Here is a 26329-nt window from a genome sequence, read left to right on the forward strand (position 1 = left end):
GATTTGATTTGATTTGATTTCATTTGATTTGATTTGATTTGATTTGATTTGATTTGATTTGATTTGATTTGATTTGATTTGATTTGATTTGATTTGATTTGATTTGATTTGATTTGATTTGATTAAAACAAAACGAATGTGTTTCTTTGCAAATATTTTTTTTCCATTCAATTGATTAGAAAATCTTATTAACATTTCATTTTTAAGCATTGAAAACTGAACTAATCAGCTGAGATCTCAACATTTGATTACCATTTCGAACTATCAAAAAAACTTCAAAATAAGAATTTTCAACGAAACTTTTTTTTAAAAATCATGAAAAATAGCTATTGTCCAAGATTTAAATTAAACAATAAAGATTCAGTAATGTAAACATGTTAACGATCTTTTCTAAAAAAAAAATGCACCTCTTTTCAAACTCCAAACTCTCTCACTTCTCACATCACAATCGTTGCATCTCAAACTCCCTCTCTGTGGGGGGCTTTCCACTCTCTCTCTCCCATCTCACAGCAAACCTGCTGCATCGCCGCTCACCGCAGATGCATTCCAATTTGTGGGAAAAGACTTTCCTGGCGGGCTTCGAAAATTTCATCTCTCACCATCCATTCGAGCTCTTCAGCGCGGCCCATGTCTTCAGTTAAACTTGAACTTCGAAAGCGAACGGTTGGTCGTCTGGCAACTTCAAGCCGTGAATTTCTCCCCGCGAGTTTGAGTTTGAGTTGACAAAAGTTTCGTCCCCGTTCAAGTCGCGTAAGTCACATTGTGGTGGCAAGGTTGAGGAGTCTCTCTCTCTCCTGAAGAGGACCGCCATCAACAGGTGGAAGTGGACAACCCCCGTGGGGTGTCTTTGGAGGATCCTCACACTCTCGCACTTGGAGGAGTTTGCGCAAAGGAGGTGGAACCAATGGCCTAGCATAGTTTCTACTCTCCAGTTGAACCGCGCGCCAACCTGTTGCAACTCGGCGTTTCGATTCAGTTTTTTTTTTCATAAGTTATTAAGCGATCGTCGAAGAAAGCAGGTACTCCCGGTTCGTCGCTTGCTGCACAACGAGTTTTGCTTACGCGCGCGCGTTGAAGTCACTCGTTTGAAGTCGACCGTTGCTGCTTGCTGCTTTTGTGTTGGGGTTTTTGAAAAGTGCGCAATTTTCCCCGCGCGAAACGACTCTTCGGAAAGCGCGCTCCGTCAAAGTGTGTGTGTGTGTGTGGAAATCTTTCTTTTTTCTTACTTTTCGATCAAACTTGATTTCTTTTTGCGCTGCTCCAGTGATTTAATTAGTTCAAACTGATTTTGTGCTTCTACAACAACTGCTACATGTGTTAATCGTGCGAGTGAATACGAGTTTGATGGGAAGATTAAGCACTGAAATTTTCATCAATTTTCCTCGTTGAACGACGACGTGGTCGAAGATTCCCCAAACAAATGGACCTGGAACTGGACTGTCGTGGAATGTGAGTTTGTGATTGATGTGAGCAAGTGCCGTTTTTCAATTGTTGACCGGCAGCGGGACTTAACTGGGCGGAAAAGTGAAGGAAATCAGGTGGAAGACGGAGTCGGCCCTAGAGAAATAAGGTATTCAGTCCCGGCTGGAGGAGAAAATTGACGATTCGATTACAATTACAAATCGAGAACAAGTCGGTGGCGGATTAACCAACGTGAAAACGACGTTTGCGCTTGAATCAACTGAGGAATTGGCGAAAAAACTGAATGGAAGAAGAAGAGCAAGAAGAAATGTGTTTTCAGTCGAACCTCAAAAAGTGATACAACGTGTTCAAGTTTTTTAAAGACTGGATACATATAATAAACACACAACAAATGAGATCAAAAGCTATCACATAGTGAAACAAGAAAACACTGATTTGAATAAATGTGTGCTTTGAAATCAATAATTCTAAATCTTTAAACATTCACCACGCTCTTGAGGAAAAAAAATAAAAAGAAATCCAAGGAAAACTAATGCCGTTTAACAGGTTTGGATAATTGAATTTGGATAATGAGAAAACTGTTCTGACTTTTAAACCAAAAGGTGAATGTTTAAACAATTTTTTGTTGTTTTCTGAATCTTCACAGTTCAAAGTGGAGTTATTCAAAAGCAATTTGTAATGTTGTTGACAGTATGTCAAACTATTAATTTTAAAACCATTCCAACTATTTTTTGAGTAATTAAAAAAAGGAAAATAATTACAAATTTTGGTTTTGAAACATGAAAAATTATACAGACCGTACTTGGTTATTCAAAGCTTCGATTATCCAAAGTTTCGATCATCTGAAGTTCGATTATTAGAAGGTTTCACAGGCACTTCAGATAATCCAATCACCCTAAGATTTCCATAGAAGTAAAATGTTTACGAAAACTTAAAATAAACGATTCGGCACTGTCAAATCAATTGCTAGAAAATGTATTTAATGTGTAGCAATCAAAAATTAAATGATTATTTAATTATTTTATTATTTCACTCTTTATAAAACGTTTGATTAAAACGTTATATAACGTCAATAGGCATTTTTTCGATGAATTATGATTGTTGTCCTTATCGACATTATGAGACTTTAAGGACAAATACCATGTTCAAGAAAATCAGAGTTATCATATTTAATAATTTGTTTATACATGTTATGTTTTTCGATAAACTTCAATATCTTATACTACCAAGGAAATCTTATAGATAGATGTCAATGAAAAATAATTGAAGTTTAGAGCTTTAATGTAAACTGAATTATGTAAAAATAATAAAATAAAGTATAAATTGTTATCGAGGATCCAATACCAATCCTTTTACAATAATTTCCAACGCAATGATATTCTTAAATTAATCCGATAAACCAACTGTTTTTGTCTGTTAAACTAAATTTTTTATTCAAAGTCAACAAATTGCATAAAAGTTAGAATTTTTATTGTCCCAATATTACCTAAGATATCATTTTTAACTTATCATTTGCATAGAAAAATTGTAAGCACACTAATAGCTTTTACAAAATTTATGATTAAATCAACTCTTAAAACATTTATAAACTCGCCATTAATTTACTTAAAATCCTCACAGTCACAATCATTATAAGTTATTTTTTATTATTTATTAAGGACCTTCTAAGTAAAATTGGATTGCTACATGTAATTGATGATCAATTTTACATAAATTTTTATGCAGAAGCATTAAAAAAGAGAGAAATCATACAAAAACTCTTTTATCCAATGTTTACAAAAAAAAGCTTCAGTGAAACATGAATGTTTACATGAAAAAGCTGAGCTAATACACCACAAAAAGTCAAATTTCAGAAATCATCCACTCCAACTTACATTGCTGTTATCTTATAAAACTCTGAAAATGTTTTCGTTTATTTTTATCGAATTGGATTTTTTCATGAGATCGGTAAAAGTTGTTGATTTTTTTTATCAAAATGTGGGGTTCATATCCTTAAATTAAGTCTACAGAAATGTTCGAAAAATCAAAAAAAATCATAGACATCAGTTGAGAACAAAAAAAAAGTCACACTTTTACTTTAAAATATCGGAAATTATCACCCTATTATGTTGTAAAATGCAACACAACATTATAAAATTTCAATTCGATTTAAATTTTGAAGTTTAAAAAAAAGTATTCTGCATGATTCTTTTATTAATAAACAAATCAATTAAATCATTTATTTTTTTTTCTTAAGGGAATTATACTTGCTTTTAAACGATTTCAAACCACATATTCAATAGTGTTAATCAACTGTACCTTGATAATACTTTCGTTCTCATATTGTTGTTTTAAAATAACTCTTCTCAAAATCAAGTCAGCGTGGCACTACTGTTATTCTAAATTCTGCAAAGCGTCCATCCTCAATCAGAAAACCCTACCAGTTTTAGTGTGAACACCGACTGTATCATTCCCACAGGAAGAACCCCACTCCGCAAAACTGGAGGCTCTGACAAGATGAGCAATTACCTGTGAAGAAGTGGTGCCTAGAGCTTGATTAGTGCAGCCATAAACAACTCCCGAAAAGACGCATTAAGTAGCCCAACTCGCCGAAATTCTTCGAGTGATGAGAGTGACATAAAGTAGAGTGTTACCTTTTTTTTTGTTTAGTTTGGAATTCCGCCGAAATTAGTGTACCTTGGCCAGAAGAGGATTAACGGACGAGTCGAGAATTAAGTGAGTGTGTGTGCGGGTGTGTGTGATTCCAGAGTGGTCGCAGAAGGTTTCCCGGAGGGCTGCCACCAGTGCCAGCCAGTCAGTCAGTCGGTAGTGACTTTAGCCGTAAATGAATAATTAATGGAAAAGATGAGGCGCCGCGTCAACTTTAGTTTTATTATAGGTGAGTAGTGTAGTATTTTAATTTGAGCCGTTTTTGATTGCTGCAATTACGGGGTGGACAACGCGGTGCAGTAATCTTTTAATTGCTGCGCGCGGAAGAAGAATTTAAATGGGGATTACGACTGCGGTGGAGCTGTGAATTTAGACGGGTGACAGTTATTCAATTTGAATGGGAATTCAGATACCGTTTGGTTGCTTAATTTCGTAGATTGCATAATAGCTGAATAGTATTTTTTTTATTGATTTAAAGCATCATTTACGTGATTCCCAAGACTAGAGCTTCTCTTAAAACCTTAAAGATTGACCAAAACATGAATTATTTCAAAATTTCTTCTGAAATTATGGTTGAATTTAAATAACATTGCCTAAAGTAAAATATTATTAGATGGGAATTTGCAGTAGAATTGGTATAAATCACATTATTTTTACTAATGCCGGTAACTGTTTCAGCATGGTGAAAAATTCGCTTGCAGGTAATAAATATCCATCACAATAACACGAAGATTTTTTTTTGAATTGTTAGGTACGTTAATAAAAGATTTTTTCCTGATTCCCAATCCTTTTTTATGTCGGATTTTTTCGAATATATATAATTCAACTGTGAAAGCAAGTACGCCTGTGTAAATGATAAGCATTTAATAATGGCTTATCATCAATTTGGAATTAGATTCTGGTGACATAGCAAAATATCAATATGATTTCTCTTAAGTTGAATTTGGTTCATTTAAAGTTAAGGAGTTAAGCCAACATTTTAAAATGCAAAAAAAAAAACACAGAAAAGTTTCATTGTTAATCATTTTAGGCCTTTGCATTTTTGGGTCCATATGATCCACTATCCAAATTTTCTAAACTGATTTCGTATGATTCTAAAAATCATTTTCCCATCACAAATCTGCTTATTTTTTTTCAAAATTTAGGCAGGATTATTTTTTTTCAAAATTTAGGCATATAAATTATAAATTGAACCAAATAATTGATCAGTTTGTTTTCAAAATGTAAACTTCAAAAGGTTCAACAACCAGCAGATTTTGCATCTTAAAACAAATATCAAATTTTGCATTACATTAACCAAAAACCAATTTTTTTTTCAAAAAATCAATTTTTTTTTAGTTTTTAATAAGTGAGCGAAAGACAGTTTATTTTAATATAAATTTCCAACTGTAAACTATTCAGAATACAATGTATAACGTTTATTCTTTGCACTCATAGTCAATTGGTTCACTTTAGAGCATTTTGCCATTTGATGATTTGAGACAACTGATTGATTAAAAAATATTGCATTTTCCTAAAAAATAGCTGAAATTTAGATTTTTTTAATTAAGTAGTAGCATATCGTGTGTCCATCTCGGAAATTCCCCGGACAAAAATCCCGGGATTTTTCCAAAACCGGGAATTCTCAAATTCCGGGATTTTTTGATAATTTGTCCCGGGAATTCCCGAAATTGAAAAAAAAATCAAATTTTATACTGGAAACTGACTGGTTGTGGAAATATATAACAAGTTGAGTAATTAGTAATCGATAAGAAATTTAATGCATTATTTGTTTTACCAGGCATAGATCAGCTTTCATTTGGCTTATTAGGAAAAAATGTTAAGTTTTTTTTACATAATGCCTATCGCTTAAAATATTTTCTATTTAATTTGATATATTTTTAACAGACTTGGTATTATATTTACGTATAAATATGATTTTGAATAATATACATAATAATATACCCGGGATTTCAAAAATATTTTTTCCGTTTCCCGGTAAATTCAAAACCCGGGAAAATTGGACGCCCTAATTGTACATCTAAAAATAACGCCAAATTGATTGTTCAATCTTCAAATAATAAACTTTGATTTTTCAAAAAAAAATTCTACATCATTTTTTTTGTGTGGGTAAATAGGCAATTTTTTTAAGGCGTAACAATTTTGTTTCTGAAGGGTCCTAAGCAATACCTACAACTTTGCTGGATTTTTGAAAATTTTAATAGCCTTTTTGTATGCTGCCAAAGTTGTATGGAAACTTGTATGGACGATCTAATGAAAAACCTGCTTTTGACATTCTACTTTCGTTCGTTGCACACACGAACGAATGAGTGCTAAAATTTTGCCAAGTTAATTCTATGATTTTAAGTTTGAAAACATAACCAATATAATAAAAACATAGATTTTATGACTGTTTCAAAAATTTCCCGGGATCACGGGAATTACCGGGATTTAAAAAATATTTTCCCGTTTCCCGGGAAATTCAAAACCCGGGAAAATTGAACGCCCTAACAGCATATATGTTATAATGTAGAATCACTTTGCAATACTTTCTGTGTAAAAAATGGTAGATTATGCTTGATATTTGAAATTAAGTTATTTGTAACCACCTTTTCCATCGACGTTGATCATTAAAATTAAAAAATTAAATATAAGTTGTACTAACCTAACAACAAGAAAACAAATCCTTAAGAAAATTCATTATTCAAATCTCAATTTACTGATTTTCAAATATTCACATACCAATTTAGTATCATCAGTCTGCAAAATTGCGTTTTCACAATGGGAATTCATAGACAACGTTTCATAGAATTAAACAAAAAAACAAAACGAAAATAATGTATCATTTGTGAAATTCTAAGAAAATAATCATTAAACAAAGTTAGAAATAATCAAAAAGTAAAATTTGGCATGTAAATATCATTTTTATCAACAACAACCAAACCTAACCAAAGACACCTATAAAGCACAAAAGCGATCTCAGAATCGAAATTTCTATTAGAAATCAACGACTTGGTTAACAGTTAACTTTTCTATCCGACAAATCGCTCACATCAAATTAGAGAAACAAAAAAACAACTTGTTTTGTCCCAAATTTCAACCAACTCCAAACCACCCTCGTTCGCATGTCTACAAAGCAGTCAACATACCAGCCAGCCAGCCAGTTTCTTATCTTTCGATTATATTATTAGCGTCCCGTCTGTTTTGCTGGCCTTTCTCCTGCACACTCCGCGCTATCACTTCTTCATGGTCGTCGTCGTCGTACGTCTAGTTTCCCCTCTTAGTCGCCAGCAGCAGTCAGATCAACGCCACAACACCCCACCTTAAACGTGCAATCAGTTCGCGGATCCCTTGTACGGTGGGGAAGAAGACTCGGTGGGCAAGCAACAAACCGGAATGCGCTGTGGATATTGGCCAAGGTCAGGTGCCTTTTCCTTCATGCTTTCCTTGCTCTGACCTAGTGTGTAAGTTATTGTTGGAGAAAACACGCACAAACGTTGAATGAAGGAAAGTACAGATGAGGTTAGGGTGACTAGGAGAAGGGGTGATCAAATCTAATTGTATGATAATATCTTCACACACAAAAAAAACTGCTTGAACTACAGTTAGAGACACAATATGATTGCGATGGGATTTCTCACGTGCCTCATAAACCCCAGCCCTCGCTCGACGGCAAACGAGCTTTCAACTCGTTTGGTACTGCGGACTGGTTGCGGGACGTCACCACCGTCCAAGACTGGGCCAGGGCAAGACGGTAGCTAGTCACAACTATACGCGGCGCGGCTTGTTACCTTATAGGTGAAGGTACTTGAAGACGTTGACCGTATGCCCTACAGGCAGAGTGACTCGTTTATCGGGTCGGGTTTGATGATGCACGGTAATGAGATCTCTGGAAAGGTGTGATTTGTTTGTTCTTTCTTAAATGGCATTATGTGCCTTTTCACAAATTATGTATTTTAAGATACTTACAATAAAAAATGTTTTCGATGGCTATTGCTTGTCGATCAACATTTCGTCAGCTGTGTGCTATCTTGTGACATAGACCATTTTGGTCGAAGAGGAGATAATGATGACGTTTTGCTATACTTAACAAATACTACAAGATTTGTTGAAACTTGAAGCGTTTGTTAAACGATAGTATACGAACCGATTGCTTCAAAAAGTTTGGCTCTACCATTCATAGTTTTGAAAATATTTATAATCAAACTTTTAAAATCGATTTTCTCGAATAGTACTAAATGGTCGTTGTCACAAGATAGCACACAGCTGACGATTTCTCCAAAAGCATTTTCCTTACATTGCATTACACGAATTGAGAAGGGCGTCAAATATTTCCGAGTTTTGGTTTCCCTAAAGGTTGTAGAAAGGGTAGTAAAAATCAACCTTTTACAGATTTTGCTTGGTAAATATATTTTATTAGTTGCAGAACATGGAATTTTGTAATAAGATGTTCACCGTCAACTTAGGGGATTGGCGACTACAGATAAACAAACCTTGTGAGCTTAACATATCACCAAAAATCGATTTCAATCCAGAGATATTCAATAAAACCGAAAAATCTCCGTTAATTGTCGTTTGTCGAGCTATCTTGATACACACTGAAAATTGCTGTAATTGCGACAACTGGTCAAAGGGATTTCAGTTCAGAACGCGTTTGGCACACGTACATGCCCGACTACCGTAAACATTTGTAATTATCACTCGGGACTCCAGCAACCAAATTCAACCAAACTTCAGGACAATGCAAATAATAGCCAGCCAAAAACCTGTTTGTTAATGTTTACCTTGTTTACAAACTAAACAAGACACGCACCTTTTTGGTGTTTGACAGTTTGCCTGCTCCGCCATATTGTTTGCGAAAAGGTTTTTTAACAAACAGTTTGCCAGTTTTACAAACAAGTTTGCAGGCAAACAAACTGTTTGTTCAAACTTTTACGCTGTAAATTTATGGTTGCCGTTCAATAAAATATATTTTTTTAATTAAATATTTTAGAGGCGTGTTTTTGTTGAAAATATTAATCGAACCGGTAGAAGTAACTATTATGGTTACACATGAAAGTGTAAGTGAAGGAGTAGAATAATGAATTAAAAAACATAATTAATAAATAATTTGACTTTGAATAAATCATTTGACTACATATATAAATGTTAACATTTGAACAGTCACAGTATGTTTAATCTTCTTGATGAACATAGTAAAAGGATTAAATAGTACTGTGTCTTGCATCACAAACATTATGATTTTTTTGCATAATATTTCGAACATTTTGCATTAATTTGTACTTTAAAAATACTTTTCAGTATAAAGATCTAATAATTTAAGAATTGAGATTATACAGGCAGTATAAAATGTATATTGATTTTCATACCTGTTTAACAAAAGGAAACACACAGAAATATCGTAATATGCTAAAAGACACATCTATATATATATGAACATGATTATTAAAAATTTCTAAAAATCCATAAGCGTGTAAGTTTGCCCAAACATTTCCCCAAAAAGTTTGCCAAACATGTTTGCTGTAATTCAGTGTTGCGATCCTCACGCGCTCACGCGCTCTTGAGCGCTCATTTTTCGCTCATTCGGGAGGAGGAGCGCTGTGCGAGCTAGCTCACGTTTGCCCGCGCTCACGTTTGCTCCGATTTTTTCAGCTCGCGTTTGCCCCAAGCTCGCGCTCGCACTCATTTTTCGCTCACGGAGCGCTCACTTTGCAAGTATCGCGAAACGAATCGCGATTTTTTTTCATTTTTGAGAAAGTTTTTGTTTTTCAACCCTATGTCAGTGAAAACATCACTTAGGAACATTTTTTATATATTAATTGGAATAGCTTATTTTCATTAACTATGTTTTTGAATAATAAATTGGATTCGCAAGGGTCAACTCATATTGGAGACCTACAGTCAGAGTTAAAAATATAAATATTTTCGAATTAATCGGCCTTACCTCAACAATAGTTAAGGTAAGCAGAGACAATCGCTGGGCGAAGGGTATGAGCGCGTAAACAAAAATGACTGAAAACCTTATAAAAACTTACAGAACAATGTATAAATTCAAGAAGATGTATGCTGTGGTAATGGTAGTTCGATTCAATGTTAATGATTAAAATATAACATTAAACTGTTTTATGTACCTGTTTGTTGACTACCTTTCCAGCGTGCGGGTCAGAATTAGCAACCATTAAAAAAAGTCATTCCGTTTAATGAATCGTTCAGTGCTTGGAAACGGCTGATCATTTTTTATAAAGTTAATCTTTCGCTTTCTTATTCTAGAAAATAGGGTAAATTGTTGAAACAGTTCTTTTTTTCACAAAAAAGGAAACTCCAAACTTCTAGTGTTTGAAATAACCCATTTGAATGAAATAATATAAATTGTCATTGTTTTGTTTTACCACATAAAGGGTGGCTCCTCTTCCCCCAATTATATTAAACACTTCCGCTTTTTCCTTTTTTGTGTTTTTTTTAAACCGCTTTGAGTCCGGATTCTAAAAACTTGAAATAAACACAATTTGTCAATTAATTATTTGTACATATCAGTGCTTCGCGTCAATGAATTTTTACATTAAGAATGAGTTAGCTCTTTGTTAGCTCACTCAAGAGTGAATCATTCTGTCCCTTGGATAATTCTGAATTTAAAATAGAACGTATATTTCGGTTTGTCCATTTCATTACACGGCGTGTTTTCTGGGCAACCTTAAGGAGAAAAAATAGTCATCGCTACTTTCAAATGTGTCTTATAGGAAATTTTCTTAGCTTTCCAATGCTTCTAAGAGCGAAATGTTTCATCGGGAAATTTCTGAGATATCTCTATTTTAAGTTATTTGTTTTAAAATCCTTAATCATTTATTGGAAACTTTTAATTAACAGTCCAGGAAACTTGTCAAATGATGTGTTTCATGTGTCATTTACTCATCAAAATGTGCAAAATAAGACAAGAAAAAACTTTGTAGAAGGTTGCAAACCGCTAAACATTTCGAAAATGAAGTTTTAACCGAATTTTTGAATATGTGGGATATATTCAGAAATTAAAATCATTTAACTGCATAAAATATTATTTTTACAAGAACAAATAGATTATTACATAATTGTTGTATACAAATAACACCGGTCTGCTCTGATACAGCTTGGAATTAGCTGCTACAACCGAATTTTTTACAGGTTTGAGATTGATAGGATATTACAAGATTTTTATGGATAAATATTGCGAAATTCCCACTAACTTGGACTTCGCACTAAATTATTGCTATCGATCGCACTATTGCGACTTGTCAAACTGCCTTGGGAAAATTTAAATTTCCTTAAAAAATGATCAAAGTGCTCGCTTGTTTTTCAGCTGTCAATCGCAATTATAAAGTGCGAATGTCCAGTTTGGTGGAAACTGCGACTGGCAGTGTAAACAAACATCAACTGGTTGCCTAGTTTTTCGAATTCTTGTTGTCAATTGTGCGAAAGAAAAGTGCGGGCAAAATCCAAGTTACAGTGCAAGGATCAATATCATATTTCCTTAATCAAACATCAACCAGTTGCATAGATATAAAACATGTTTAATACTCGAAATTAAACTGCAAACTACCGTTGCAAGCTTTAGGAGAAATACTTTTCATTAGTATGAAATGATTGTTTTAATTGTCTTGTATTAAATGGTCAAAGATTTACCAATATTTTAAAACTCTATAAGACTGTCATCTTCAATCTCATCCTAAAAAAAAATATTTCGTGATTTTTGTTTAAATAGTTTCGAAAGAAAGTTTCTGTTGGATTTTATTGTTAAAATAATATTTAAAAAAAAAAGTTTGTGACGGTGTTTTCAGCATTCTGAATTGGAAGACTCGAGTATTACTTTTAAGTGCATGTTCAACAGAAAACATTTTATAAAATTTTATCTTAATTTTATACTCATGAAAATATGACTTTTGAAGCATGCAACAGTAATATGTAGAACATTTTCGATTTTAAATCATATTTGTATTTATGTTCCTGGTTAATGTTTGCTTAAGAAAATATCAAATTTATTCATTGAAATTCAATAATACCATTAACAATCACAAACCTGCCAAAGTTTCGGTTGAACATGCTAAATCAGAGCAGACACGTGATATTTGTACACAAAAAATATGTAATTATCTAATGATTCTTGTAAAAAATATATTTTTAAACTATTTTATGATTTTAATTTCTGAATAAATCCATATTCAAAAATTCGGTTAAAACATAATTTTCAAAATGTTTAGCGGTTTACAACCTTCTACAAAGTTGTTTCTTGTCTTATTTTGCACATTTTGATGAGTAAATGACACATGAAACACGTCATTTGATAAGTTTTCTGAACTGGTAGTATATGGGTAATTCTCCGCCAACTCACACAGCAGTTGCCCCGACCCCTCTTCGATTTGCGTGAAACTTTGTCCGATCACGACCGAGGTCCGTTTTTGATATCTCGTGACGGAGGGGCGGTGACCCTTCCATTTTTGAACATGCGAAAAAGAGTGTTTTTCAATAATTTGCAGCCTGAAACGATGATGAGATAGAAATTTGGTGTCAAAGGGACTTTTATGTAAAATTAGACGCCCGATTTGATGGCGTACTCAGAATTCCGAAAAAACGTATTTTTCATCGAAAAAAACACTAAAAAAAAATTAAAAATTCTCCCAATTTCCGTTACTCGACTGTAAAAAATTTTGGAACATGTCATTTTATGGGAAATTTAATGTACTTTTCGAATCTACATTGTCCCAGAAGGGTCATTTTTTCATTTAGAACAAAAGTTGGTCGTCATCGATCATGGCCGTTCATGGTCACCCGCGACAGACACGGACGACGAAACAAAGAGAAACGCAAAAAGCAACTTTTTCAAAACTTTTTTTCGTAAAATCGCGATAACTTGTGATGTTTATAAGCAAACCCCTTATGTCTATATATCAAAATTTTTGTAATTGTCTGCTCTACTTTGTAGAACATTGTTACACTCTAAAAAATAACCCTGCAAAGTTAGAAAAAACTCGAAATTTTAAAATGAAAAATTTTGTTCTAAATGAAAAAATGACCCTTCTGGGACAATGTAGATTCGAAAAGTACATTAAATTTCCCATAAAATGACATGTTCCAAAATTTTTTACAGTCGAGTAACGGAAAATGGGAGAATTTTGAAAACTTTTTTAGTGTTTTTTTCGATGAAAAATAGGTTTTTTCGGAATTCTGAGTACGCCATCAAATCGGGCGTCAAAGTCCCTTTGACACCAAATTTCTATCTCATCACCGTTTCAGGCTGCAAATTATTGAAAAACACCTCTTTTTTCACATGTTCAAAAATGGAAGGGGTCGTACCGCCCCTCCGTCACGAGATATCAAAAAACGGACCTCGGATTCGTGATCAGGGACAAAAGTTACCCCTTAAGACAAAGTTTCACGCAAATCGAAGAGGGGTCGGGGCAACTTTGGTAGAGAATTATCCATATAATTTCAAATAAATAATAAAGGAATTTAAAACCAAAAAACTTAAAATAGAGATATCTAAGAAATTTCCCGATGAAACATTTCGCTCTTAGAAGCATTCGAAAGCTGAGAAAATTTCCTATAAGACACATTTGAAAGTAGCGATGACTATTTTTTCCTGATAAGTTTGTTCTAGAAAACACGCCGTGCATTGCTTACTTTTGTTTGTTTGACCACTTTCTTGTTTGTTTTTGCTGCCTGTGCTGAGATAGTTCTAGAAACCTCGTTTCAAACAGGCAGATGCTTCAACAGGGAAAAACAACTACCTACTTTTGCTCACCAGCTCACGTGAGCGCAAAACGCTCCGGTGAGTGTGAGCGAGCACGAGCTACCTGATAAAAACTCACGCTCCAGCTGGAGCGAGCACGCTTTCCGTGAGCGCTCGCTCATTCGCAACCCTTACTGTAGTTTAATTGGCAAATAAACTGTTTGTTTGTTTGCGAAGCGTTTTTGGTTTGTGTCTTGTCTGGTTGTTTGTTTGGGATAGTGTAATGGTGGCTTGACCAACAACTTGGTCGGAAAAAAATCTGGAAAAATCTGGCAGTCGAAAATCTTAAAATTTTTGAATAAAGAAGGGCAGGTAATAAGTTCAAAAGTTTGTAGAATTGAGATGTTTTAATTGTTTTTTCAGCCACAAAAGTTTGAATTTTCATTTTTAATAAAATAAATATTTACTATTTTTTTCAATTCCGATTATAATCGTCCATTTTAATCAAAACATAAAGAAAAATGATTAATCTTTTAACTGGCTGACAATTAAAAAATCAGGATTCCCAGATTCATCTGGCAACCCTGCCTGAAGTGGCGATGATTTCGATATTAAGTGACAAAGGAATAAAATTGGACGCATAATTTGAAGGCTTAATCAAAATTTCGAAATTGCGATTTTTCATCTAAAAAAAATATTTTTTAAATATCTGCCCTTTATCCATTACTTTACTAAAAACTTTTTAATGTCATGTCATTCTATTGGAAACTTAACCCTCTACAACCCAATCTTCGCTTCGATCTAAAAATTCGCCAAAAATATTTTTTTCAACTAATTTTTTACCTATAAAAAGCATAGGAAAGAAGAATTCTTGACTTTATTTAATGTGACTTTGCCAATGTGTTGAAAATGTATTTTTTGTGAAAATAAGTTTGCAGTAATTTTTGCAGTGTGACATGATAACCTTGCTGCCCAGTGCAAATTTCACAGATAACTTTAAAAATTATGAAAAGTCTTAACAATTTTAGGCTCATTCGAAAAAAATCTATAAATTCTTGAGCTGATTTCACAGAGATCCGCTCAATTCCAATCCCTCACAAGTGTCCCGCGCGAATGTAGTACGCACCTCCAATATCTGGTTCACAGCGTCCGAACGTATCGCCGCCGTAAACAACCTGGATCATCTCGCGATCGTCATCATCGTTGGCACTACAAAACCGTCCCGAGATAACTGTTGTCGAGCTTTGTGTGACGGAATTTCAATAAATTGCTACAGTTTGGAATGAAGACCCTATTATTAGAGGGGGGGATGTCTGAACAACTTGAAGACATCATCATCACCGTCATTGAGGGGAAGAGGGTCAGAAGGTGGCAATTTGATGCTTGAATTGCAAAGTATTGTTAGTTTATAGCGGAGCTAATTGTGAATGGCGCACAGGGAGGAATTAATCACAGTGTGGGCAGCATAATTTGAGTGCTTGGGGGTGGTGTGTTTGGAAGTTCATTGAAACTGCTTGGTGGTGTTTGGGAGAGTCTGTAATTGAAGGTTGCTTAAAATGTTTAATGTTACACTTTTACAACAATATTTTGGTCGATAAGTACAGTGAACTTATGAACATAACTCTACTGGATACAAACATAGCCAACCATTGTTGGATTCAGCAAAACTCCCTGAAAAGCATCTCGTGTCAAAGCAATGTGAATCATAGGTTGAAACAGTAAACCTTAACCCAGAGAAAGCACGCGTAGGGCAATTGACATTGTTTACGGTACTAATAGAATTAATGCAGACATTATCACCAATTAATCCTCCCTTAGACGCAACTTTTCAGCCAAGAGGCTGGGTACTTCAGTCATGATATCATTACGTCTTTTTTACAGTTATTGTTGGTTTATCGAGGTTGGAATTTTATTAATTTTACTGCATCCAGTGGGAACTTTTCTGGAAAAGAATGATCCAGTAAAATTTGTTATTTTACAACAGCAATAAACAAAAACTGGCTGCTGATTAGTTTAATTGACGTATATCAAAAGGTCATAAAACACGTCTGATTTATATAAGTAACATTTAAAACAAATTTGTTTTATAATACTACAAATCATTGAGATCTCCCAAAATCTTCTCCAAAACTTCCCGAAATTTATACCCAAAATCGTCAGTAGCCACTGATCGTGCTCGAGTTCGGTCAAGCCCGCGACATAATTATGTTTCCGGTCAGAATGATTTCTTTTTCGTTTATTGATCCGAGATCGCGTCTTTCCACGATGTGTTTCTAAAGTGATTGTTAATGACTTTGGGGTGCGTCGTCGTCGCCGCGGGATATTCGCACTAATGTGGGACCCCATTCGATGGCCACGGATAGGCGATCGGCGAAATGGGGGTTATGCAAATAAGACGGCCACGCAGGTTTGTGGTGGAGCACACGTACACACAAACAGGTTGAAAGTGGGCATAAATTTTGCACAAGTTCGATTGCTTCCTTATTGAGGGGCAATAAAGTTGGGAAAAGCTTAATTTATCGAAGAATCGGATGCACTTATGAGAATTGCTTTATTTTTTTATATTTTTGGTGGTTAATAATGCAAACTAAACATTTGAATTGTTGGTAGAGGATTTCCAGCTCAAATCAGGAATTTTTCAGGTACTTTTGTACCCGACCCTCTCCGATTTCAATGAAACTTTTCAGACATATTATCCTAGGCCTATATAAGCCATTTTTGTGAATATTGAGCCAATTGTACTCAAAAATGACATTTGGAAAGGGCACAAGTTATTTAAATATTTGTGTATTTTGTAATTTAAAAAATACTGTATCTCAAAGCCATTGCATCGTATCAAAAAGTGGTCAAAGACTAACTTTTAGGAAATTAGACGGGTTTTCTGAAGAAAAAAATACACTGAAATAAAAATACACGCCAGTTCTATGAGATTTTACAATTTTAAAAATTTAAAAGTAAAATTTTTAGGTGATGTTACGATTTTTTTTCGTTCAAAATTTTTGAGGAAATAGCCTAAGATGTTACAAAAAGACTCACGAAAAATGAAGGGTGGTTTGTTTCTCCTAAAAAATACCAATATCTTTTGCCAATACTATTTTTTTTAAAAAAAGGTGTTCTAAATGTCAAAATTTTCAAAAACCGATAAGTGAGAATCGATTCGCCAGAAAATTTTACATCAAAGTATCCATATTGACCATTGTCCAAAGTCCAATCCTTGAGAAGATACAGGTTTTAGAAATAAAACTGTTGAAAATTAGGTTTTAAAGTGGTTTTTTGCAATTTCTACATGACAGAGTTCATTTTTTTTACCGCAAAAAACTAATTTTTCAACATTTTTTATTTTAAAACCGCTGTATCTTCACAAGGATTAGACATAGGGAAATGATCAATATAGAGACTTTTATGTAAAATTGTCTGGGGTATCGATTTCCACTATCGGTTTTTCAAAAAAATTACGTTTAGATCACTTTTCACAAAAACAGTTTCAGTAAACGATTTTTGTATTTTATTCGGAGAGATAGACCACCCTGCATTTTTCGAGAGTCTTTTTGTAACATCTCAGGCTATTTCCTCAAAATTTTTGAACGGAAAAAAATCATGACATCGCCTCAAAATTTTATTTTTAAATTTGAACATTGAAAAATCTCATGAAAGTGGCGTGTATTTTTATTGCAGTGTATTTTTTGCTTCAGAAAACCCGCCAAATTTCCTACAAATTTGTCTTTGACCACTTTTTCTTAACGATGCAACGAGTTCGAGATACAGAAATTTTTAAATTACCAAATACAACAACATTTATATAACTTACGCCGTATTCAAATGCCAATCGCTTATATAGGAGTAGGATAACATGTCTAAAAAATTTCATTGAAATCGGAGAGAACGGGTACAAAAGTACCAGAAAAAGTCCTGATTTGAGCTGGAATTGCTCGATTGTTTAATTAACTATTGTCTGTTACTACACTGGCAATAATGCTTTTTACTTCTGCTACAACACATTTTCCTAAGTCGACTTTCGTACATTTTTTTTTTTTTTTTTTAAATTAAATATGTCTTTATTGAACTTTCTTATAATAATTACATTTCATTTACATTCTAAGTGGTATGGCTACATGCTCTTCATCTTTGTTATATTTTTCGTTTTCTTATTAACTGTTCACATTCATTTATATACTTCAAATTGTTTTACATTATTGCATTGAATTGAATACATTTGGGTAAAAAAGAAAAAAAAATCACTTTAACAACTAATCCTAACCTAAAACTAAAAAAATAAATCCATTGAAATATTTAAAATCACTAGAACGAGTAAACTACGAACTGTATTTTAAGATGAATGCTCCAAGAGTTCTTACTTGTTCCTGGCGAGTTTTGCACCCACGCAGAGTTGTTGTCATCTCGATGAAAATGTTCAGAAGTTCTTGTGGTGAAAACAGGTCACTACTGCCTTCACCCGTTGATGTTGGTTGGTTTTCCCTCGGTTGCTGACTGAAGCCTGGAGGTGTTGTATTCTCTGCAACTTTTTGCCGCTGATTCAACGGCAATGGCTGCAGATTTGGAACCACTCGAACAGATCCTGCTCCTGGTGACGCCAAAGCAGGAAAATCCACGTCCGTGAATGCTGGTGGTGTTCTGCGACGATTTGGTTGGTGCCTCGTCGTCGCTTGCTGCCGAATTTTTACAAACTCAGCTCGTTTTGGGCAGCTCCGATTCTTGGTAGAATGGTCGCCGCCGCAATTGAAGCATTTAGCTTCGATGTTCTCGTTGATTGTTTCGCAAGCTTGAGTTTTGTGCTCACCTCCGCAGGTTGCACAACGACTCTTGATGAAACAGTTCCTTCCACCATGTCCAAACTGCAAGCAGTTCGAACACTGTGTCACGTCACGGTGCACTGGACGATAACGTTCCCAAGTCACGATGATGTTGAAAATTGCCCGAACTGCTTTCAGGTCAGACGGCGTTGTCGATCCTCTCTCGAGATGAACCAGGTACAGTTGATCACGATACTTGATGTCCTTGTTGTGTCTCGTCATCTTGAAGACTTCGATCACGTTCAACTTAAGAGTTTTGAGCTCTTCTTTCAGCACACTCACATCCATGTCGTACAGACCTCGGAGGACCTGTTTCATGGGGCGTTTACCTGGATCGTCATGGCTGTAGTATTCAATCTTGGTGTTGTTCAGGAAATCCCGAACGTAGTTGTAATCCTTTCTGCTAGGTAGCAGAATTTTGAGTCCATCAGCACACAAGCGAATGGAAGCTCGTAAAGCACCAGATTTGATAAACCCGGTCAGCCACTTTCGCACCGAATCCGATGACGATGTTTTCACAAAATGGGTGGCAACTTTCCCGTCGTTCAAATTCTTCCTTCTCGCTCACGTCCACAGGGAGGGTAGCGAACTGGTTTCCAGACGAATTTTGAGCGTCCTTGCTCAAACTGCCTGGCTTTGCAGGTAGCGCTTCGGCATTCTTTAGCTTCTTCAAATCTGCCGATCCTGCTGGTGAGGACCGCCTCTTTTTCTTGCCGTGAGGCATTTTTGCACTTTTTAAGCACTTTTTTGGTTTGTGAGGGACGCACGTCTGACTCGCTTCTCTGCTGATCGCAGACTATCCCGACTTTCGTACATTGTACAACAATATCGTAGATTCTACAAAATAATCGTACTTGATTTAAAACGGTTAAAATGACCTTACAAAATTTGTGTTAAATGTACGAAGTAATTTTCGTACTTCTCTTCAAAGATCTTTCACCAATTCCAATACTTGCTGGTCAACTACGAAAGCATTTAGTGCGTACAAAAAAAATTGTACAGTGAACAAAAATCATAAAAATACACTAACAAAAAAAACGTTTTGTAAGTGTAACGAAGATTATTTTGATGCGTAGGTACGAAACATTTTGTTACCATTGAAGTTTCGTAAATGGTACATGTTTTGCCGAAATCTACAAAAAATGTAATAACGATGACAATTTTTTTGTAGTATTTATTAGGTTTATCTCTCAGTGTATGTTTTGTTTGATAAATGTCTTTTTTTGCAATTCCGTTAGGAAAATGCATTCTTTCCCTGTTTTTCCCAAAAACGAAATGGCATACTTATCGTCTCCAAAAATAGCAAATCACAGTGCTGAAAAGTTCATAATAAACTTCTCAGCACTTGTATCGCAAAGTTCAACTTTCAGCACTTGTATCGAAAAGTTTAACTTTGTTTTCTGCATTTATTTCAAAAATGCTGGCCTAAATTTGATTATGTTCCATACATTTGGTTTATATCCTTACCGGATATGATCAGACCCATATTTCTGTTTTTTGCTTTTTTGGAGTTAGGTTGGTCCAAAACGATGATTTCTGCAAAAAACATATTGAGAAAAAATACAACTCCCCGCCAATTGAACCGACTTCAGCTTGCTATATTTAAACATAAATAGATTTATTAATATTATTAAATGTATTTTTAAACTGTTTATATGAACGCTAAACTGGTTAACTAGACTTATTTTCATTTAATTCCCTGGTTAATTTCATGTAACATATCCAAGGTATGATTGGTAATTATAACTAATTTGTAGGTATTTTTTTGAAAGTTCAATAAACAAAATATTCATATTTTGCGGTTTCAAATCCAACTAGAGCGTCCAATTTCCCGGGGTTACAAAATTCCCGGGAAACGGGAAATTTTTAACAAAATTCCCGGGAAATCCCGGGAATTCCCGGGAAATTTTAAATGTATTGAAAATTGAGCTTATCCTGCTTCTGATTAATATTTTGCAACAAAATTGTATAGAACAGCAACTTTAATGTTCAAAATGAGTGTGGGGGTCAATTAATGGCTTGACTGCTTTTCAAAATCATACAACTTTATAAAAAATATCGAAATTTTCTTATTTTATATGCTGTCTTTCAACTCCTACCAAATTAAAAAAAATCAATTGATTTTTTTTTGTTGAGAAGTATTATTTTATAAATCAAATTTTGAATCAGTGAGTAAAATCCATGCTTCTCAACCATAAAAAGAATAACGTTGACTCATAAAGCAAAAAAAAAATCATGCAGTAATTATGTTTTTCATGGCAAATAACTTGTTCTAGACCGAAATTTTATCAACAAAACTCATTTTAACGATTTTTAGGCAAAATTTTGACTTTTTATCAATTTGACCTAAAATTTATATTGTTAAAAAGCTTATAAACTAAGTTAAGTAAATTTACACATTGATTTTTTTTTTCTTCTTAAAAACTTATCAGCAACCTTAGTGATTGTGTAAAATTTGAACACTTTAAATCTGATTTTAACAACAAATACTTTGAACAAAGTCACCCTAAAATGCTAAATATAATTTTCAACGCCGCTATTTTTTCAAAAACCATTGAAAAAAAAATCCCAACAAAAATGCATGGACCAGTTCCTTTTTTTCAAAATAATAATCTTGAGACTAACCTTACAAGTTGGAAAAAAATATAAAAACAGAATGAAATCCTATGATTGTTACCCCGTTTTACAAAAAATATTATCTGAAATACACCTGAAATGAACCTGATTTTTTCTTATTAGTTCAATATGCACAGTAGATTAAAATTAATAAAATTAAGTTAGGTTCTCTCATTTTTTTTAAATAAATTTTCAAAAAATTCGGACCAAAAAGTAAGGAAAATGTATACTTCCGCTTGAATTTCGGGAATTCCCGGGAAATTTACAAATTTCCCGGGAAACGGGAAATATTATTTTTCAGGAAATCCCAGGAATTCCCGGGAATTTTTTTCCCGGGACGGGAAATTGGACGCTCTAAATCCAACCAAAAGCAAAAATTGTATTTTTTCACATTGGACCGTTTCAAAACAAAACTCCAGATATTTTTTATAGTTTTAATTTCTCAAACAAAAACTATTTGCGATACTGGCCATCGGCATTGGACAAAAATCGACCCCAAACATGCAAATTGTTTTCAGTTGAATAGATTATAACTAACAAAAAAATGCTGCCCCACTATTTTTCTAAGTTTTTTTTATACATCGTTACATCCCATCGGAACTGGCCAAGCAGCAGCGTCCGAAAGCAAGATTAATGTGCCTTCTAATCGAGAACGACCGATATCACGGAAACGCGTTCGCTGTTTTGCAGATAAATAAATTGTTTTTGGACGCGATAAAGCTGAACGGAAGAAAGGCAAACGGACAACAACTCGCGATTATCGGGTGTCACTTTGATACACATTTGGTGCCTAAAGTTCGATATAACTGGCACGCGGTGTGGTATTCGGCTAAGGGGTTACGTGAACTTCAGTTTGACTTAAAATATGTTTAATTATCTGTTTTAGAATTTTGAATGGAAAATGTGCAGAAAAAGATAAGGTGAAATCTATTTTAATATTATTTTCTCGTAACCCCTTAATGGAAATATGGTAACCGGGAAGCTGCCTAAAAATTGCCACTAGCAGAACAATAACTCACCTTGGAGACCGAAGTTAGGCAGTCAAACGTGGCTAAACCTATAGTAAGGTATCTAACTCTAGCTTGGTGTTTTATTTAAAAAATACAGACATCAATTTAAATGTTTTTTTTTTTTTTTGGGATCGAGTATTACCATAATCCATACTTTTACCCTAAAACCTAATTTTTGAATATTAAAAAGTAGCCTTTGCCGACAAAAACCCCCGACAGCAATCGATTAATTAGAAGATTATGGGCGATAATCGGCACGCCCGGGAAGGAAATGAGCGAAATTTCCTCGCCATTTTGCGCTGGAGGGCCACCCGTGTTGCGATTTTCCCAGACACTGAAAGCCACTCACTGACAGCGGGGCCCCCGAAATCAGGGGGGTCTTCTTCTCTCCTCCATAATGGCACACTTTGCCGGGTGGTTTCTAATGGCCGATTTGGACTTTCGGCGCGAGATGGGCTTTGAAAAGCTCTAGTTTAGCCGCGCGAAAAAAAGGGAAAAGTTCGATCCGCTTTCGACTGTAACGACGGCGACGCAGTCAAATCGTGTGAATTTTGCATTTTTGTTGTTGTTCAGTTTGTGAGTTGTGCGCTAGATGACAATGTTAAGTTTTTTTTTCTTGTCTTTAGGGTGGGACCCAGTTTGACGAGAGGGCTTTCCAAACGATGATGGGGGAGAAAATCGGTAATCACCGTTGCGATACTAATCATCTTTCTTTGTTTTTTTTCTGTTTTTTTCTTTCACAGGAATATGGCTAGTGTTAGTTGGCATCCAAAGCAGTCAGAGTGAGAATGCTGAACCAAGAGCATTAGATTTGTCAGTAAGTATTACGATGTATTTTTAGGCGGTTTTATTAATTGTTAAGTTTGACATCTTTGATGGATTGATTTACATGAAAAATCAAAAATAAGTTTAAAATTGTAGAATTATCAAGCCTGATCTACAATCAAACTTACGCAAACTCTTGCAAAAACAACATCGACAACATTGACATCGAAGTAATAAAGTTAACAGGGACAAAAGTGACATTCTGCAATTTGCCATTGTAGATCAGGCTTAAAGTATTCTGCCAATCTTTTGTCGTCAGTGTTAACGAATACACCGAGTTCAAATACGTACCGTAAACTGGGAAGAGATTGATAGCCCGGGGTGACATTGATAGAAATTTGATTTGGCAACTAATTTTGATACAACCAATATAAGAGTCACATTTTTGCACATATGTTCGATAATAAGGTAGCCCTTAGTGCTAATGTAAGTCTCAAAAATGTTGAGCTGTGAATTTGACGGGCATTTGAAAAACCAATCAAAGTCACCCGGGCTATCAATATCACCCCAGTTTAACCCTCTACAACCCAACCCCGCCTCTAGACGGGCTTCGATTTAAAAAATCGCCAAAAATCCATTTTTCAACCAATTTTTGATCTTCAAAAAGCATTGGAAAGAAGAACTTTTAAAATTTTGGAAAATTTTAGGGTTGGAAGTTTGACTTGTTTTATGTGACTTGGCCAATGTTTTTAAAAATGTAATTTTTTTAGGGGTCAACTTTGGCTGTGTTTTTTACTAACATTTCCTATATTTTAAGTAAAAAGAAGTATGCAGTAATTTTCTAGTGCCCCAGACTATGCCTCTACGCATTTATTTACAATTTAAATGATAATGGTTTCATTTATAGCAGAAAATGTGAAAACATGCAAAAAATTGAAAAAGTTACTGTAAAAACATGAAAAAATTAGATAGGCAAAATGTAATGATAGGAGGTGGTAGAGTAGGCCCAATACTACCAAAAACAAACATAAACTAAACAAGATAAATCCAAATTAAAATACTAAAAATTAAACAAGAAAAACATAAAACAAGAGAAGTAAAGTTTTTCGTAGAACAAAAGTTGTTCAAAATGACCTCCAGAACACGGGAAAAATAAAAATTTTCGAAAAAAAAATTTGGGCAGTAGAGGGTTAAGGTATTGGCGAAAAAATGAACAAGTAGTTCGTTTTTTTAAATTTTTGATAGGATTTTTTTGAGACGATTAAACAACTTTTTTGTCTTAAAATTGATCAGAAGGTTCTCAATAAATTAGATTAGTTTTTTGTATTTGGCTATAAGGAAGGTCTTAGATAAGGTGGTTTCAAAATTTGTTTTATTTAAAGGGTAAAAAACATGTTTATCAAAACATTCTTCCTTAAAAAATCACTATATAGGTAAAATAGCAGTAACTTGAAAACTAAAAAAGCTACCTATGACATTTTGGGTACAAAAATGTTCGTTATAAAAAAACCAAACATTTGAGAATTTTGAGTCTTGCGCGCGGTTCGCCGAAATTACCTGTTTTTAATTTCAAAAACTCATAGCTCGGAATCCTGTTAATGAACACCTCCAGTATTTGAGTATATTACGTAAAATTTTCCGATGAATCCGATAAAAATATGTTCAGACATAGGCTCTTTGGTCCAGATGCGGTCAAAACGCCATTTTAAGTTTTCATACGACTTTTTCAAATGTTTGGCTAGTTTTATCGGTCCTCAAATTATTATTCCTTGAAAGGCCAACTTATCACCTTTCATTTGCGCCCAAGACAGCTAAAATCGGTTGAATTTTCGGGGAGTTATTTTTTGAAAAGGTGGTTTTTGCGAAAATTTACGAAAATTGCAATTTTTGGGATCACCCTAGCACGGTGTAGGTCACCCTAATGGCCAAACAAAAAAATACGGATCTAATTATTTTGACTAAGGAACCCCCACACAAATTTTGAGCCCAATCGGAGAACTTTTTTTTCGGCTTGTGCCCTTTTCATATGGAATTGCTGTATATTGAAAATATTCTATCGATAAAAATTGGGTTTTTCAATATTTTTAGGTTTGTAATTTTTGGTACGGATATTTAACTGGACGGGTTGGACAGATTTGTAGAGAAATCTCTTAAATTAAAAAAACCTTTTTTATTTTTGAATCCGTTTTGACTGTTAAAAAATATTCTACTTTAAAGACTTTCATTTTTTATGCGAACTTCGTTTGACCTTGAACCTCTGGGATCCTGTAACTCAAAAATCAGCTCAAATATGGTTGTGTTAAAATTGGAATATCTTTTGACAGTCAAAAAGATTTTTAAAGGTAATAGATTTCTCTACACAGCAAAAAAGTCTAATGTTAAAATCGCATGCAAAAGCATGCACATCACCTTCGTCAAAAAAGACACTTAATATTACACACTGCATGTACAATTTTCGCAAACACAAAAAAAAAGTTGCAACCGACGGGATTCAAACCCAGCACCAACAGTAAGGGCTGGCGCCTTAGCCCACTCGCCCATCAGACCGATGGAAAGCTGAAAGGATAAACGCATAAATGAGCTTGACTTTTCGGTCAAGTAGGTTTCCCATACTGATGGACTACATATTTCAGGGTGTAAAATCACATAAAATTGCATAAAATAATGCAATATCTATTTTACATCCAGGCCTTTTACACGCAGCTAGATTACTACTTTTGTAGCTGTGTACAAATCTGTCTGTTAATATATTTTTTGATCAATCCACCTATGAGGAGGATATTTTTTTAAACGCGATTTTCATCGATAGAATATTATGGTTTATACACATTATAACTCAGGCCGGTAAAACACAACATTCAATTTTAATCTCCGATGGGGTATCTCGGTTTAAAATATTTTGCTCCAGCCACGCCTTGTATCCATTAGTTAGACCCCTTTCCTAACGTGGACCCTCTTAAGGTTTTTTGCTGGAAAATCAATAAAATCACAATTTGAAAAAAAAAATATTTGACATCAATGTTTAAAACAATATTTGAAAAAAAATCAATATGAAACATTTTTTCAAAAAATAACAAGTGTAGTTTTAACACAAAACAAATCTATTGTTTTGTTTTGATGAACTTATATCTAATTGATATGGAAAAATTTACATCAAAATTACTTTTTTTTTTGAAAAAATGTCTGTTAGGTTAATATGTTGTTTTAAGCCATATTTGTTAACAAAACATGTATGTTTACAATGAAAAGTGAGCAAATTTGGCTAAATGTGAGATCAAATTTACAGTTATCCTCTAGTGGAATCGGGTCCAAAATTGGATTAAGGACCCGGGTCCACTATTTTCAAATGGCAATTTTTCTGCATAAAAGCAATTACCTGA

At 34.3% G+C, this 26329-nt stretch overlaps 1 protein-coding gene across 2 annotated transcripts in view; it reads left to right on the plus strand.

Annotated features, from left to right (window-relative positions):
- Positions 1 to 657: 657 nt before the first annotated feature.
- Positions 658 to 26329, plus strand: part of LOC119767812 — a 56161-nt gene continuing 30489 nt past the window's right edge. The window contains exons 1-3 of one of the 2 annotated variants that reach the window (XM_038257375.1): positions 658 to 750; positions 4072 to 4300; positions 22928 to 23001. In XM_038257375.1, coding sequence (XP_038113303.1) covers positions 4258 to 4300; positions 22928 to 23001 — 117 coding nt within the window. In that variant the 5' untranslated portion in view covers positions 658 to 750; positions 4072 to 4257. Of the gene's footprint in view, positions 751 to 4056; positions 4301 to 22927; positions 23002 to 26329 lie in introns of those variants that run through there. The other variant, XM_038257376.1, reaches the window with a different exon arrangement.

This window comes from Culex quinquefasciatus, chromosome 2, assembly GCF_015732765.1.
Source record: "Culex quinquefasciatus strain JHB chromosome 2, VPISU_Cqui_1.0_pri_paternal, whole genome shotgun sequence".
Lineage (NCBI taxonomy): Eukaryota > Metazoa > Arthropoda > Insecta > Diptera > Culicidae > Culex > Culex quinquefasciatus.